Source organism: Gekko japonicus, unplaced genomic scaffold (genome assembly GCF_001447785.1).
Source record: "Gekko japonicus isolate JY-2015 unplaced genomic scaffold, Gekko_japonicus_V1.1 scaffold587, whole genome shotgun sequence".
NCBI lineage: Eukaryota > Metazoa > Chordata > Lepidosauria > Squamata > Gekkonidae > Gekko > Gekko japonicus.
The window spans coordinates 572,593-586,239 of record NW_015175987.1 but is presented as its reverse complement, the minus strand read 5'-3'; the positions used below and the strand labels follow the sequence as shown (position 1 = coordinate 586,239).

General features: G+C 43.7%; 1 protein-coding gene across 2 annotated transcripts in view; it reads right to left on the bottom strand.

Moving 5' to 3' along the window:
• Positions 1-13,647, bottom strand: part of STXBP5 (syntaxin binding protein 5) — a 207,527-nt gene that overhangs the window by 65,309 nt on the left and 128,571 nt on the right. For both annotated transcript variants that reach the window (XM_015426314.1, XM_015426315.1), the window contains exons 10-13: positions 10,986-11,140; positions 2,482-2,554; positions 1,270-1,417; positions 1,120-1,187 (exon numbers count right to left, since the gene is read on the bottom strand). In XM_015426314.1, coding sequence (XP_015281800.1) covers positions 1,120-1,187; positions 1,270-1,417; positions 2,482-2,554; positions 10,986-11,140 — 444 coding nt within the window. The remainder of the gene's footprint in view (positions 1-1,119; positions 1,188-1,269; positions 1,418-2,481; positions 2,555-10,985; positions 11,141-13,647) is intronic.

Genomic DNA, 13,647 nt, shown 5'->3' with positions numbered 1-13,647 from the left:
TTGTCACTGAATATGTGAATATCTGATTTTTTACTATATTACTATAATATTTAGCCAAATTATAAATTGATAAAATGATTTCTACAAGTCATTAAAACTCAACTTAAATTAGTCAATACTGTAAGAGTTATCACTATTCAGGATTTAGACAGATAATCATATCATGAATATTCCACTAAATGTACTTTACATCAAAGTGCATTGTTGTGCTTTAAAGGCTAATAAACATCTTATGGCATGAGCTTTCATTAGCCAGAACCTCCTTCATGAGATGCATCTAATGAAGGGGTGCTAGCTTATGAAAGCTTATACCACAGTAAATGTGCTATATAGTCTTTAAAATGCCATAAAGTTCTGTGACTGCACCCAGAGTTCCAAATTAATTAAAAATGTGCAAAGACCCAGCTTCTGCCTGATATAAGCCTGCATCTGGTTTCTTCCTCTGTCCCTCTTGTGTGGAAGGTGATGCAGGAATGATGGGTTAAGAATAATCCAAGTTGCCTGTGACATAAGGATGTAGGCATACCTTATTTGAAGTTAGTTTCCTCCACAAGCCAAGATTCAATCCGGCTTTAGGATTCCAGTTAGCACAGGGAAAACAGCTAAGCTGCATACCCACATTCATACACCTAACCAGGGTTAGTCTTAAACCACCATTCTTTCATCATGCTCCAAGCAAGAAAGAACAGGAGAAGACAGACATAAACAAAAGGTATGTGCATATTTTTTGTTTCACTGTGAGTAAACTGGATATCTGAATATAACCTTTGTTAGTCTGTTGCAGCCAAACCAACATGGCTACTCTTTGGTAAATATACTTTCTAACTCACCTTGTCTGCAGTCTACATAACATTGCATCTCGTTTTCAGAACGCTTGCAGAACCAAAGTAAATGCTGGGAACATTATTTACAGAACAAATAATAGAGATAAAAATACAAGAGATTTAAAATTTTACTTTGTTTATTAATGTGTAGGCTATTTTTCCAGATTTGCTCTGTTCAAACCATATAAACCAATAAAAACAAAGTGCAAAGGCGATTATACAACAGTTAAATCAATAAATTAACACACCCGTTAACCTCAGAGCTGTCACAATTTAAAGCTATCCTGCTACTTACCCAGTAATAATGATCTCTGGGTAACTCTGTGTAACCAAACCCCAGTTTCCACCATTGATAGGCCATTCCTAAGTAAACAAACCAATAGATTAAACTCAATGACACTTAACACAATTACTAAGAAGTAAGGATTTTAATTTGTCTTCGTACCTTTTTACTATAACCTTGACGCTTCTGGCGAGCCCCAACTGAATAAAGTGCTGGAATAAGGTCCACTGGACAATCGGCAAAGTATTCACAACAGGTAACTGGGGATTCATGTATACTCAAGGGATAGGGAGTCTCAAATATTGGATACCTTTAATGAAAGCAAGTAAACATTAGGTAAGTTTTATTGAAATTTTAAATTATTTTCCAAGCTAAGGCTATTTCACCACCATCAAACGTGAACAGAAGGAATATAAAGTTCAGTAACTACACAGACAAAGAAAAAACTCTAAATATGTACAATGCACTAATAAAATATTCATTTACGGTTTTCATACGACTTTCTTGGAACACAAGAGTGAAGAACTGGTTGCAATTTCATTCTGCTGGCCATGTCCAGGTCAACTAACCTGCTGAGGGTGGCCAATGTACTTTGTACAAATGTATTTTAAAAGACCCTTCAGTACAATCCTACAAACACTTTCCTGGAAGTAAACCCCACTAAACAGACATGAGCAGGGTTCTGAGTAGGATTACTCTCTAAAACTCTAGAGAACAGCTGTGTGTGATGTCATTAATGTACCTCACTGCTAATGAATGAGCAACATGTATATCACTTTGAGTTCCTTGGAGAAAGGGCAGGATAAAAATATAGCTACATAAATCTGTGTTTAGGATAAGAATTGCAACTAGAAATCACACCGCAGAACATAACAGCAAGAGGGTAAAGGGGAAATTGCTTCACAAATGCATATCCATTTGGTAACCAGCCACTACAGGTTCTATGGTTACAGCATTTCATTTCTTATATATACTTGATGTGTGATGCTGGTTGCATGTACACTTGATTTGAATGATCTATTCCCCTAAAAAGAGTGGGGAAAGTCAACTGTTATATTGTAAGCATAGTAAGGACACATGCAGACTGATACTTCCCACCAAGCACACCTGTGCACCAGCATATAGTATGCCATGTTGAGTTGCTGTAGAAATGCATTCAAAGCTTTTCACTCCAGAAAAGGAACAACAGAATTGAAGACACTCTTCACTGGTTCTTTTAGCTATCTTATAAAAGGGTTCAACGGGTCATTATCAAAACGGACTACAATAGAAGACTCAGAATTTTTGATAACCACATTAATCAAACTATATATATTGCAGCACTTATGGAGCAGAGACCCCTCCATGAAATCCCATTATACCCTAAATTCTTACCCATTTTGTGCAAGATCAATAAGTACTAAATCTTTTTCTAGAAGGACAATCACTGCATATGGCTCTTGGAAATCTAAAAAAAGAAGAAAGGGTATTTATTAAGTTGCTTTTGTTAAATATAAATCTTCTACTTTGAAATTTTTTGAGGCTACATACAACACACCAGTCTAAGCATTTAAGTAGTAAAAATGTTGCATCTAAGATACTATTTTAGATTAAGTTGATCACAACAAATGTTGGAAAACTCAGGAAAATAATAGTACCCAATAAACCCTATTTAACCCATTATTTACACAGAAAGCTCTAAAAATGTTTATCAGAAAAGGCTACTAACAAACATTTTCATTGCGGTACTAGCAGAGATTTACAGATAACACAGTATTTTTATTGCCAGTATGCATCAATGAAACCTATGATCTTTTTCATGTAGCACAGTCTGATTTGATTAAGGCCAATGTATACATCACAAACTCCATGTGACAGACATGTGGTCTGTCAACAGACGTGTGCCTGGAGTTCCATGCTGAGGACCTGATTTGGATCAGGACAATAGCACACAGAATGAAAGGGCTCAAGCTTTTGTACCACTGTGGGGGTTTTTTACCCCAGGGAGAAGCTATCGTCCCTGTTATGCATACCCTTCATTTTAAGCAAGTTTCCCAGTGAGGAAAACACTGGCTCCTAAGGGCTGTTTCAGGGCCGGAAAGCAGTGCGGGGGGAAGGTTTAAGTCCCTTTCCACTGTGTGCCATGATCCCAATACCAACGGGCCACTGCACATCTGGGTATTAAGCTCCTAGGAGGCAGCTCCAGGCACACGTCTGATCCAAAGTCCTTGTGACAGTTACAAGAATTTTGCAATATGTGAATCAGCTTCAGACAGACTCCTCTCAGTACTGCAGATTGGGCTTCTACAGTGCCTCTGTCAGGAACATCTCCCACTTCCAGTCCTTTTCTCTTTTTAATACATAGTCTGATTTTTTTTCCTGTGAAGTGCCAAAAACAACTTACTGCTTTCAAATGATGCTGGCTACTTGCCTCTGATACTCAAAAAACACTGGCGGATCAGAAACAGGCAATGAGCTCACACCACTTCTCTGTCCTTTCCTGTGTCATGTGGATTCCCTTCCCCATTTTCTGGCTGCAATAACCATTACTTACCTAAATCAGGCAACTATGGTTACCACTAGCCCAGTGGTGTACCGGGGGTGGGGCAGAGGGTGCAGTCTACCCGTGGTGTAGCTTGAGGAAGGCCTTTGAAGGGGGCCCTTGACGCCAGTGTAATGCTGCATCCAGCCAAATGTCTTTCCTTTTATTTTTACAATGCAGTTCTGCCTGCAACCACTAGGGGTCTGAAGACAGCAAAAAACATTCTAGGGCTGCGGTCAGATGGCGGGCTGAGAGCGGGTTAAACTGCTCCAGTTCTAACTGGATTATATTTTATCTGGATAATCGCAATCACACTTACCTCCCTTATCCCGCCTCCCTGGCATCTACACTACCGACGCGTGGGAGTGTGCATCGGCAGGTTTTTTAATTTTTTCTCAGTTTGCACATGTGCATAGGTGCCCCTCCGTAGAATGGGGGGGGCTATCATGGCGCATGCGCAGAACCACCAGGGTGAATCAATCCAACCCCTCCAACAAAAGACTTTCCTTTAAATGTTTGACCCAAAAATGGCCTCCATGAGATCCTGAACTCATCTAAACTCTAAAACAAGTGACCGTTTAAATGTCGGTTTTCTAAACACAGCAGCAGAGCTCCACCTATGCGCACACTGCCAATGCTTTTTTTTTACCATCAAGTCGCAGCTGACTTATGGAGACCCTGTAAGGTTTTCAAGGCAAGAGATGTTGGGAGGTGGTTTGACATTGGCTGTCTCCATTTGGCCCCACTTAGCTTCTGAGATCTGCCAAGATCAGGGCTAGGCTGAGAGTAATGTGACTGACCCAAGGTCACCCAGCAAGCTTCCATGGCCACGAGTGGAGATTCAAACCTGGATTTCCCAGATTCTAGTCTGACAGTTTAACCACTATACCATGCTGGCTCCCCCTGATGGAACAGCATGCTGAAATTTTAATTATTTTTTTTACTGGCCTGATTATATATGCAGAGTTAAAGAAAAGAAAATTTTCACTGTCTGCGTTTCTTTTCTGGCCGTTATTATTATTTGTTTTATTTCATGATTATTACTGAAAATACTTTTTTCATTATTGTGGAGGGAGCTCTGACCTGGATAGCCCCAGCCCAGCCTGATCTCATCAGATCTCAGAAGCTAAGCAGGGACAACACAGAGGCAGGCAATGGCAAACCACCTCTGGATGTCTCTCGCCTTCAAAACGCAAGGGTGTGTGTGCCGTAAGTCAGCTGTCACTTGACAGCAAAAAAAAGAGGAGGGGGTGTTAAAAATTATTCGCCCTGGGTGTCAAAAAGGCTTGTAGCCTACAAAATTATGGTTTGCAAACCTACCTTAAACTATGTAAAGGTAATTAGAGTTCATACAATTATGACTTTTGAAGGAAACCCAAAGATAAGTTGTATAAAACAGTTATTTATTTTATACCCCACCTTTCTCAATGAGACTCAAGGCAAATTACAGAATAAACAACAATGCAATCATACAGAATAAGACATCCAATGAATAATGCCATAGGACTCGGATTCAAAAAACATGTGAACAACAATCTGCCTAAGGCAAGATATACTGTAAACCAGGGGTGTCAAACATGGGAGGGCTTCTATCAGGCCCACAGTGGAATTGGCTGTCTTCTGCTTCTTCTTCCAGTTCTGCTGCGTCATTGTAGGTTTACAGCTTACAAATACACACCTGAACAGCATACTCAAGATTGCAACAGCACAGACATTTTGATGCAATAAGTCAGAGCGAGAGGTGTCAGTTATCAGACACTGCTAAATAAACAAAATATTGCAAGAGTGCTAATGTTTTAAGCATGTTAAACCCCTTAATGTTTGTGTCCTTTATAACATTTGTATCTCTGCTACCTGGCATTGCATTTTATGACACACGTGGCCCAGCCCAACAAGGTCTCATTTATGTAAAATCCGGCCCTCATAACAAATGAGTTCGACACCCCTGCTGTAAACAATGCAGAACTAGAACACAATGCAGTAAAAGTCAGATAATTACCTACAATAAATCACTGCAATGGACTAGACTACAGTCCTGTCCCATTATAAAGGTCCTCTCCTGGACTGTTCCTTTCTGATACTGTTCTTTATAAAATGTCCTCTGGAACATATCTATTTTGTGCATTCTGTGAAATGGTAAGTGTGGGAACCTTACTGACCTCAGGTGAGCTGTTCCACAAGCTGGGAGCCACCACAGAGAATGTGTGGTGCCTTCAGAATGCTTTGCTCAGGAATGAGCGAAGCTGTCACAGCAGAGCACAGCAGGTAAGACAGTCCCGCAAGTATCAGGGTCCAAGGCTATTAAAGGCACTTTAGGTGATAACCAGTCCCTTAAACTAAGCCTGGTAACTAATTAGTAACCAATCGTGTGACTGTAAAATATGGGTTCAGTTCAGGTTTTAGGAACATGGAGTAAGCTGCAGAACCTTGAACATCTTCATCTTGACATCCCCTTCCCACACAAAAATCAACCCTGCCCCACTTTCCCTGTTTTAACAATGAAACTACCACCGAGGCAGCTTCTCAAGAAGTGTTTTGGACTAGTTTCATTTTAACTTTGAGTGGTCACAGTAGCAAGCAACGTTGAGGGATGGTATATTTGTAAAAGAGACAGAAGGGATAACACAGTTGCACTTACCTTTAACTGATGTTCATCGAGTGGTCCTCTTTGCAGACACACATGGGACTGCACATGCACAGGCCAGCCACGGAGAGGAATCCTCCAGATTTCTCAGCTCTAGAGAGTACTCTCCCCCTCCCATGTGGAGCTGGCATTTCCTGCCCAAACTGGCATGTGACAAGGAGTAGGGGAGCAGTTTTCCTTTCACCACAATGAGGGAATGGCCCTGAATGCAGAGCAGCCCACAGCGGGGAAAGGAGGGAGGGATGTGTGCCTGCACAGAAGACCACTTGATGAACATCAGTTACCAGTAAGTGCAATTATGTTTTTGTCTTTGTGGCTTCTGTGTGTAGTCCCACATGGGAGAGTAGCAAGCTTACTTACTGAGGAGGAGGAGGAGGGTGTGGGCTGGTCAGTGAAAGACTGATTGAAGAACTGCTTTTCCCACAACTGCCTCTTTCCTGGAGTCCACATCTATTGAATATTGCTTCACGAACATGGATGGATTCAACCACATAGCTGCTTTGCAGATGTCCACCACAGAGACCCTGCTCTTGAACGCTGTTGAGGATGCCTGTGCCCTGGTCAAATGAGCCTTAAAAAGGGAATGGACTCTGCAAGCCTGCCAAGCTATAAGCCAACTTAATGGCTAAGACTACCCAATGGGACACAGACTGTGACTGCTCTACCCTTGTTGTGAGCTGGGAAACAGATGAATAGGGGACTGTCTCTCCTGAATTCTTTTGTACAATCTAAATGAAACAACAGACATCTCCTCACATCCACTATATGCCGTGATTGCTTAGTGGGAGAGGTGGAATAAATGATAGATTAGGTCTAAGGACTACCTTCTCATTATAGAACTTGAGGTATGTGGGCTCCTAACTTGCTAAACTAGCCAGCCAATGTGATCACTACCAAGAACACTGTCTTGTATGATACAAAGAATAGGTCAGATGTAGTTAGGGGCTTGAAGGGCTTACTAAGTAAGCTGGATAAAACCAGGGATAAGTTCCACTGAGGGGTGAGTGCAGCAAACTGCAGGAACAGATGGAGCAGCCCCCAAGGAACCTCTTAGACTGAGAAGCAAAGAAGACTGCACAACCATCAATCCTGTTGGGGTATGTGGGAACTGCTGACAAATGTACTTTTGTAGAAGACACTAAGGAAAGGAGATAATCAATAACTGATAATGGGCAAGAGGGAGGACTGTAACCCCTATAGGTCACCCATGGGAAAAACATGTCCCATTTTGACATGTAGGACTTGTGGGTACCGGGCTTAAGAGCTGCCTCCATTATCTGTGATACCCTAGCTGAATATGCTGGCCTTACAGGATCAACCAAGTTGTTTGATGCAGTGAATGCCTGTCATGGTGTACCAGTGGGCCTTTTTGAAGGAGGTCAAACTCTGGAGAGATGGTAAGGTGCGTCCTCTCAGACAGTTCCTAGGGTGTGGGCAACAAGATACTCCCAGGCCAGAAAGGGGCAATCAGGATACCCTGTGGTCTTTCTGCTTTGATCTTCAAGACCACTCTGTGAAGGATAGGAAGGGGGGAAGGCATAGAAGAACTCCACTTGTCATCAGAGCTGGAACACATCTCCAGCATCCCCAACAGCTCATGCCGTTCTTGAACAAAACCTGGTATTCCAAGGGGATACAAATAGGTCTACCCTTGGATGGCTCCACTCTTGGAACACTCTCGGTTCTAAGTACTGCGAGTTCAAAGACCACTCATGGTTGGAGTTTAACTCCCTGCTCAGATGGTCTGCCCTGAGGGTTTTCATGCCAGAAATGTGGATGGCTTGAATGGAGGTGGTCATGCTTATGACTTTGTGCCAGATGAGAGCAGCCTCTTTGCAAAGGGAGGGAGACCCCATGCCTTCCTGTTTATTTATGTAAATTTTTCTGTGGTGTTGTCTGTTGCCACAAGGAGTCTCCTCCCGTGCAGGAGAGCTGATTTCTAGGTTGATATGAAGACTCCCTAGCAGACCAGAATCCCCTTATTGAAAATTCCCCACAATGGGCTCCCCACCCTCTCGGTGAGGTGTCCAAGAAGACCTGGATGTTGTGGTCACAGGGCTCAAAGAATTCCCCTGGATAAATTGCCCTCATCCAACCACCAAAGCAGAGACCTCAACACTGTTCTAGGTATAGGCAGCTTCTGGGATCGGGGGTCCACATTGCCTTTGAAAACCCTGAGAAACCACTTCTGAAGGTCTCTCATTCTGAGCCTAGCATATAGCATCATGGATGCTGATGCAGCCATCATGCCTAACAATTTCTGAATGTGTTCTGCTTTTTGGAAACAGCTGCATGAAAAACCATGCCACCACAGCCTGGAGGGCCTGAATCCTATCTAGGGGCAGGAAGGCTTTACTCTGAATGGAATCCAATGTGAACTCAATGAAATCCACCTGCTGTGAAGTGTAGAGTTGGGACTTATATTGGTTGAGTAACAGGCCCAAATCAGACAGGATTTGGATAGCTGTATCTATAGAATACTGTAGCTCCTGACAGAAAGAAGCTACAAAAAGTAGGGGTACACAACACAACCTCTCGATCTGAGATGAGTGATAACCACCATCATACATTTTGTGAAGGCCCTGCAGGCTGTGGCCAGTCCAAGGGGCAACATGCAATATTCAAAGCATGAGTCTCTGCACTGAAACCTGAGGAACGTCCTTGAGTATTCATGGATGGCTATGTGGAAATACACATCCTTCAAGTCTACTACTGCAAAGCACATGCCTGCGTTTAAAAGAGGTAGAACATCCTGCAGAGAAACCATCCTACATTTGGCCATATGCAAAGATTTATTGAGGGCCCACAAATTCAATACAGGGTGCAAACTACCACCTTTTTTCATGATAAGGAAATACATAGAAAAGAAACCCTCAACATATTGCGAAGGTGGGATCTCTCTATTGCTCCTTTTCAGAGAAGGTCCTCTACATCAACCCTCAGTTGGGGAGGGGGATTGGGAGGGGAGGTATTAGGCAAGTTGAAGGGTGGAGGTGATGCAAATTCCAAAAAAAAGCCATGATGAATAATGGCCAGAACTCAACTATATTTAGTAATGGAACACCAACTAAGAAAAATCTGGCATAAATGGTTGAAGAACAATGGAGAGTCAGTTAGTCATGCAAAGGATTTACTCCTATTGGGTTGATCCCTCAGGGGACCAGATTGGGGTTTTCCCTTTTGCTTTTGATGTTGCTTCCTGTTATGTTGTTGCTGCGTATAGGATGGGTGGAAAGAATGAAACTATTGTTGAGGAGGTTGACAATGACAGGTTCTGGAATACTGGAAGGAGTGCCTTGGAAAATACCTTGGTTTCCCTGAAGAGGAAGGCAGTGCTGTCAGGCCCAGGAACCTGGTGGTCAGTTTGTTCTTGTGCATCCACTCCAAGGTGGAATCTGTTTGGTTGCTAAACAGCTCCTTTCCCTTCAAAAGGAATATCCACCACTTTCGCTCCAGTGTCCACCGGCAGAGCTGAGAATCAAAGTGTCAATGCAAAGCTATGCTGGAGGCTCTGGCCCTGGCACAGCAATCAAAAAAGTTTAATTGCTGTTTCCCTAGCTTCATCCCTTCAGTCTGGAGGACTTCAACAGTGGTATTTTTGTCTCCAGGGAGGAGGTCCAGATACTGCCCCATCTGCTCTCAGAGGAGCATCTGGTACCTTCCCATGTTGACTTTAAAACTGGTCACTCATAGGCCCATCGCACCACATATGTATATCCTCCTTCCTAGGGAATCTAACTTATATCCCTACTTGTCAAGTAGCAATGCATGAGCTCCTGCCCTTTGCTTGGAGGGGGAGGACTTCCATCACTAGAGAGTTGGCTGGGGGGTGTTGCATTAGGATTCCACATCTGACCTCTTTAACCTTATAAAGGTTCTCTAGCTTCTTGGAAGCAGCAGGGATGGATGCTGGCTTTGACCAGATTCCAGTTGCTGTATCCAAAAGACCCTAGAGCATGGGAAAGGCTACAGATTCCATGTTCTCCAAATACAAAACCTTTAGGAATGGATCTGAGGGTTTTGGATCTGTGGGGGCCACATCAAGATCCAGGGCTTTAGCCATGCAAAGGAGTTGTGCAGAATATAACTGGCAGTCCTCAGTAGGAGAAATCAGAGAGCAGAATCCCACAGCATTATCTGGTGTAGGAACGGAGGGGGCTTTGGAGTCGACATTGGATCTGTGTAACGCTAGTTCCTCAGAGTCAGAATCGAACCATTCCGAGGGTAACGCCAGATGTTGGGCACTTATCGATGGTGGGGCAGATGGATGCCTCTTAGAAACTGATGGCCCCGGAAGCATGCCCGACTGAAATGGCTGAGGCCATGAAGGATGTTGGTCCCATTGACTTCAGCTACTGTGAGGAGACTGCTCCCCCTTTCCCTATCATGTGCTGGTTTGGGTGTGAAACAGCGGCTCCAGAAGGGTGGGAGGAAAGCACTCTCTAAAGCTCAGAAAGTTCCATAAATCTGTAGAATTCCTTTCTGTGGCCAATCTGTGTATGCACAGTCCCATGTGAGACTGCACAGAAGCTACAAGGATGAGTAAGAAAGTGTACAATATCCCATGGCATGCTCCAGACCCCTGAAACTGACTTGGCTGCACATCCAGACTGGGCCAAGGTTTGCCCTTAAGGACACAGGATTCCATATAGTAGCAGCAAGGAACCAATATGAACTAGCCAAAAATATATAAAGATTCCTCTCAGAACCTACCATTAGAGTATGGAGTTTCGCAGAGGGTTAGAAAATCAACTATTGAATAATCCATCTCTAAAACAGCAGTGCTCTTTCCATGCATGACTGTTAAACAAGGTCTTCTTCCTACAGTGTCATATGACAAACCACCTGACAAAATGATGAAAGGTTCTCTGGAAAGAAAAACAAAATTAAGTAAATAGTCGAAGGGTGGAATTGATTTTTAATTTGTAGTATTACTTTTACTGTCAAACTACTTGAGATCAACCGACCAAACTGCAGCACTAATTTATGTTCTGGAACAATCAATCAGAAACTTGTTATGTTTAAGGCCTCATTCAGATTAATGAATTAAACAAATTTAAAACAAGGCTGCACATACCTGTAACTGTTGTTCATCAAGTGGTCTTCTGTGAAGGCACACATGGGACCACGCTTGCATAGGCCTGATCTTTTTCTAAAGCTCTCTAGAATGTTTGGAGTGCTCAGCCCCCTTCCCTCACATGGGATGGCTCTTTCCACCCAGCAAGCATGTGATGAGGAGAGGGAAGCGCTCCTTCCTTCCATCCCTTCTTGCTGCCATAGATGGACCTCAAAAGCACAAGGATCTCACAGTGGGGAAAGACCACTCAATGAACAATAGTTGCAGGTAAGTGCAATCTCATTTTCACCTTCATGGCTTCTGTGCAGTCCCACATGGGAGAATAGCAAGCTGACTTACTGGAATGGGGCAGGAGTGGGATCCTCAGCAAAATAAGGACTTAAGAACCACTTTCCCCACAGCTGCATCCCATCTGGAATCAACATCAACTGCATAATGCTTGATGAACATTGACAGGGAGGACCAGGTAGCTGCCTTGCAGATGCTGTCCAAGGGGATGTTGCCGAGGAAGACCGCAGAGGAAGATTAAGACGTGGCTGAGTAAGCTCTGAGATGGAGTGGGCAACTGACCTTGGAGCCAGAGTATGCCAATTGTATGACCTTGACAACCCAGCATGAGATTGTTTGGGAAGAGGCTGCCTGGCCCTTGTGGGGGGTCAGCAAAGCAGACCAACAGGCTGACCTCCTTCCACAAAGATGTGGTGTGGTCTAATTAAAAAAAGCAGTGATCCACGAACATCTAAACTGTGCAGGACTTGTTCTATGTCTGATGTGGGAGAGGAAACAAACACTGGCAGCAATGTTCCCTGTAAGCTGTGGAGTCTCGTGAGCAAAAATTCTACTTTGTGAGCTACTGGCATTTATTTATTAGATTTTTACCCCGCCCTCCCAGCAAGGCCAGCTCAGTGAGTGAAGTAGCGAGTGAATGATTTGGCTACTGCATAAATTAGTTTGCTCTGGAGCCATCCTTCCTGAGCTAAGAGAAAAATGTGTGTGCCAGAAGCTAAAGAACTGTGAGCTAGCTCACATTAACTCAGCTTAGAGGGAACACTGACTGGCAGGACTATGTCCTGGGAAACGTGGGTGGTGGTCAAAACCTTTGAGAGGAAGTCCAGACTACAGAGAACAACTTTATCCAGATGAAACATGGTAAAGGATGGGATTAAGGCCATAAGGCCTTGAGTTCTCCTGCCCTTTGGGCAGAGGTAATTGCCAGAAGGAAAGCTACCTTATAGGATAGGAAGGACAAGTCACATGTGGCAAGGGGCTCAAAGGGGTTAAACATGAATGACTCCACTGAATGAAATGAAACACTCCACTGGGGTACGGGAGGGGGTGCCGGAGGGTGTAAGTTAAATAAATCCTTGAGGAATTTATTGGAAATTGGGGTTGGAAAAAACAAGAAAACCCACAACAGGATTGTGGAAGGCTGAAATGGCGGACAGATGGACCTTAACTAACAGCCCCATCTTTCAAGTGTAGTAAGTATTCAAAAATATAATTTAATGGGCAGGACTCAGGGTGAAGGCTGCAGACACTCAGGAGAAAAACTTGGACCATTTAGTGGCTTAAGATCTCCTTGTTGAGGGACACCTAGAAGATAACAACACTTGTGCTACTCTATCCAGTGATTGTGTATCAGCCAGGCTCCTAGGTATAGAGACTTGACATCGTGGTGGAGGAGAGGTCCTATATGGAGCAGGTCCATCAGCATGGGGAAAGCTACATAACAGCTTTGTGACAGAAACCACAGTGTCATGAGTCATACCTTTTTGGGCCAAAAAGGGGTAAACAGAATGCAGCTGGATCTGTCCTCTCAGTTCTTGGTGAGGACCCTCCCTAACAAGGAGGCCAGGGGAAGGCATAGAAGAGGGTTCCTTGCCAGGTCAGCTGGAAGGCGTCTCCTATGGAATGAGTATCCTCTCCTGCCAGTAAGCAGAACTGAGGCCACTTGGTGCTAGAAGAGGAGGTGAACAGGTCCACCTGAGGTAAACTCCAGATGTGGAACACAGGGAGTAGGTAATTGTCCTTGAGAGACAATGCGTGTATAGACTTGTCACCTCCGCTGACGGTGTCCACTATCCCATTCACTACCCTGTAGATGTGGATAACCTCCAATGAGTCTGCATGTTGGAGGGGCCCAATGCCAAAGAAGAGAAGCTTCCAAACAGAGGGAGAGGGAACCAGTACCTCCCTGCTTGCTTATGTAGAACTTTGTTGTCATGCTGTCTGTGGCTACTAGCACTCTTTTGCCGGATACTAGAGCTGTAAAACAAACCAAAGCATATCTGACTGCCC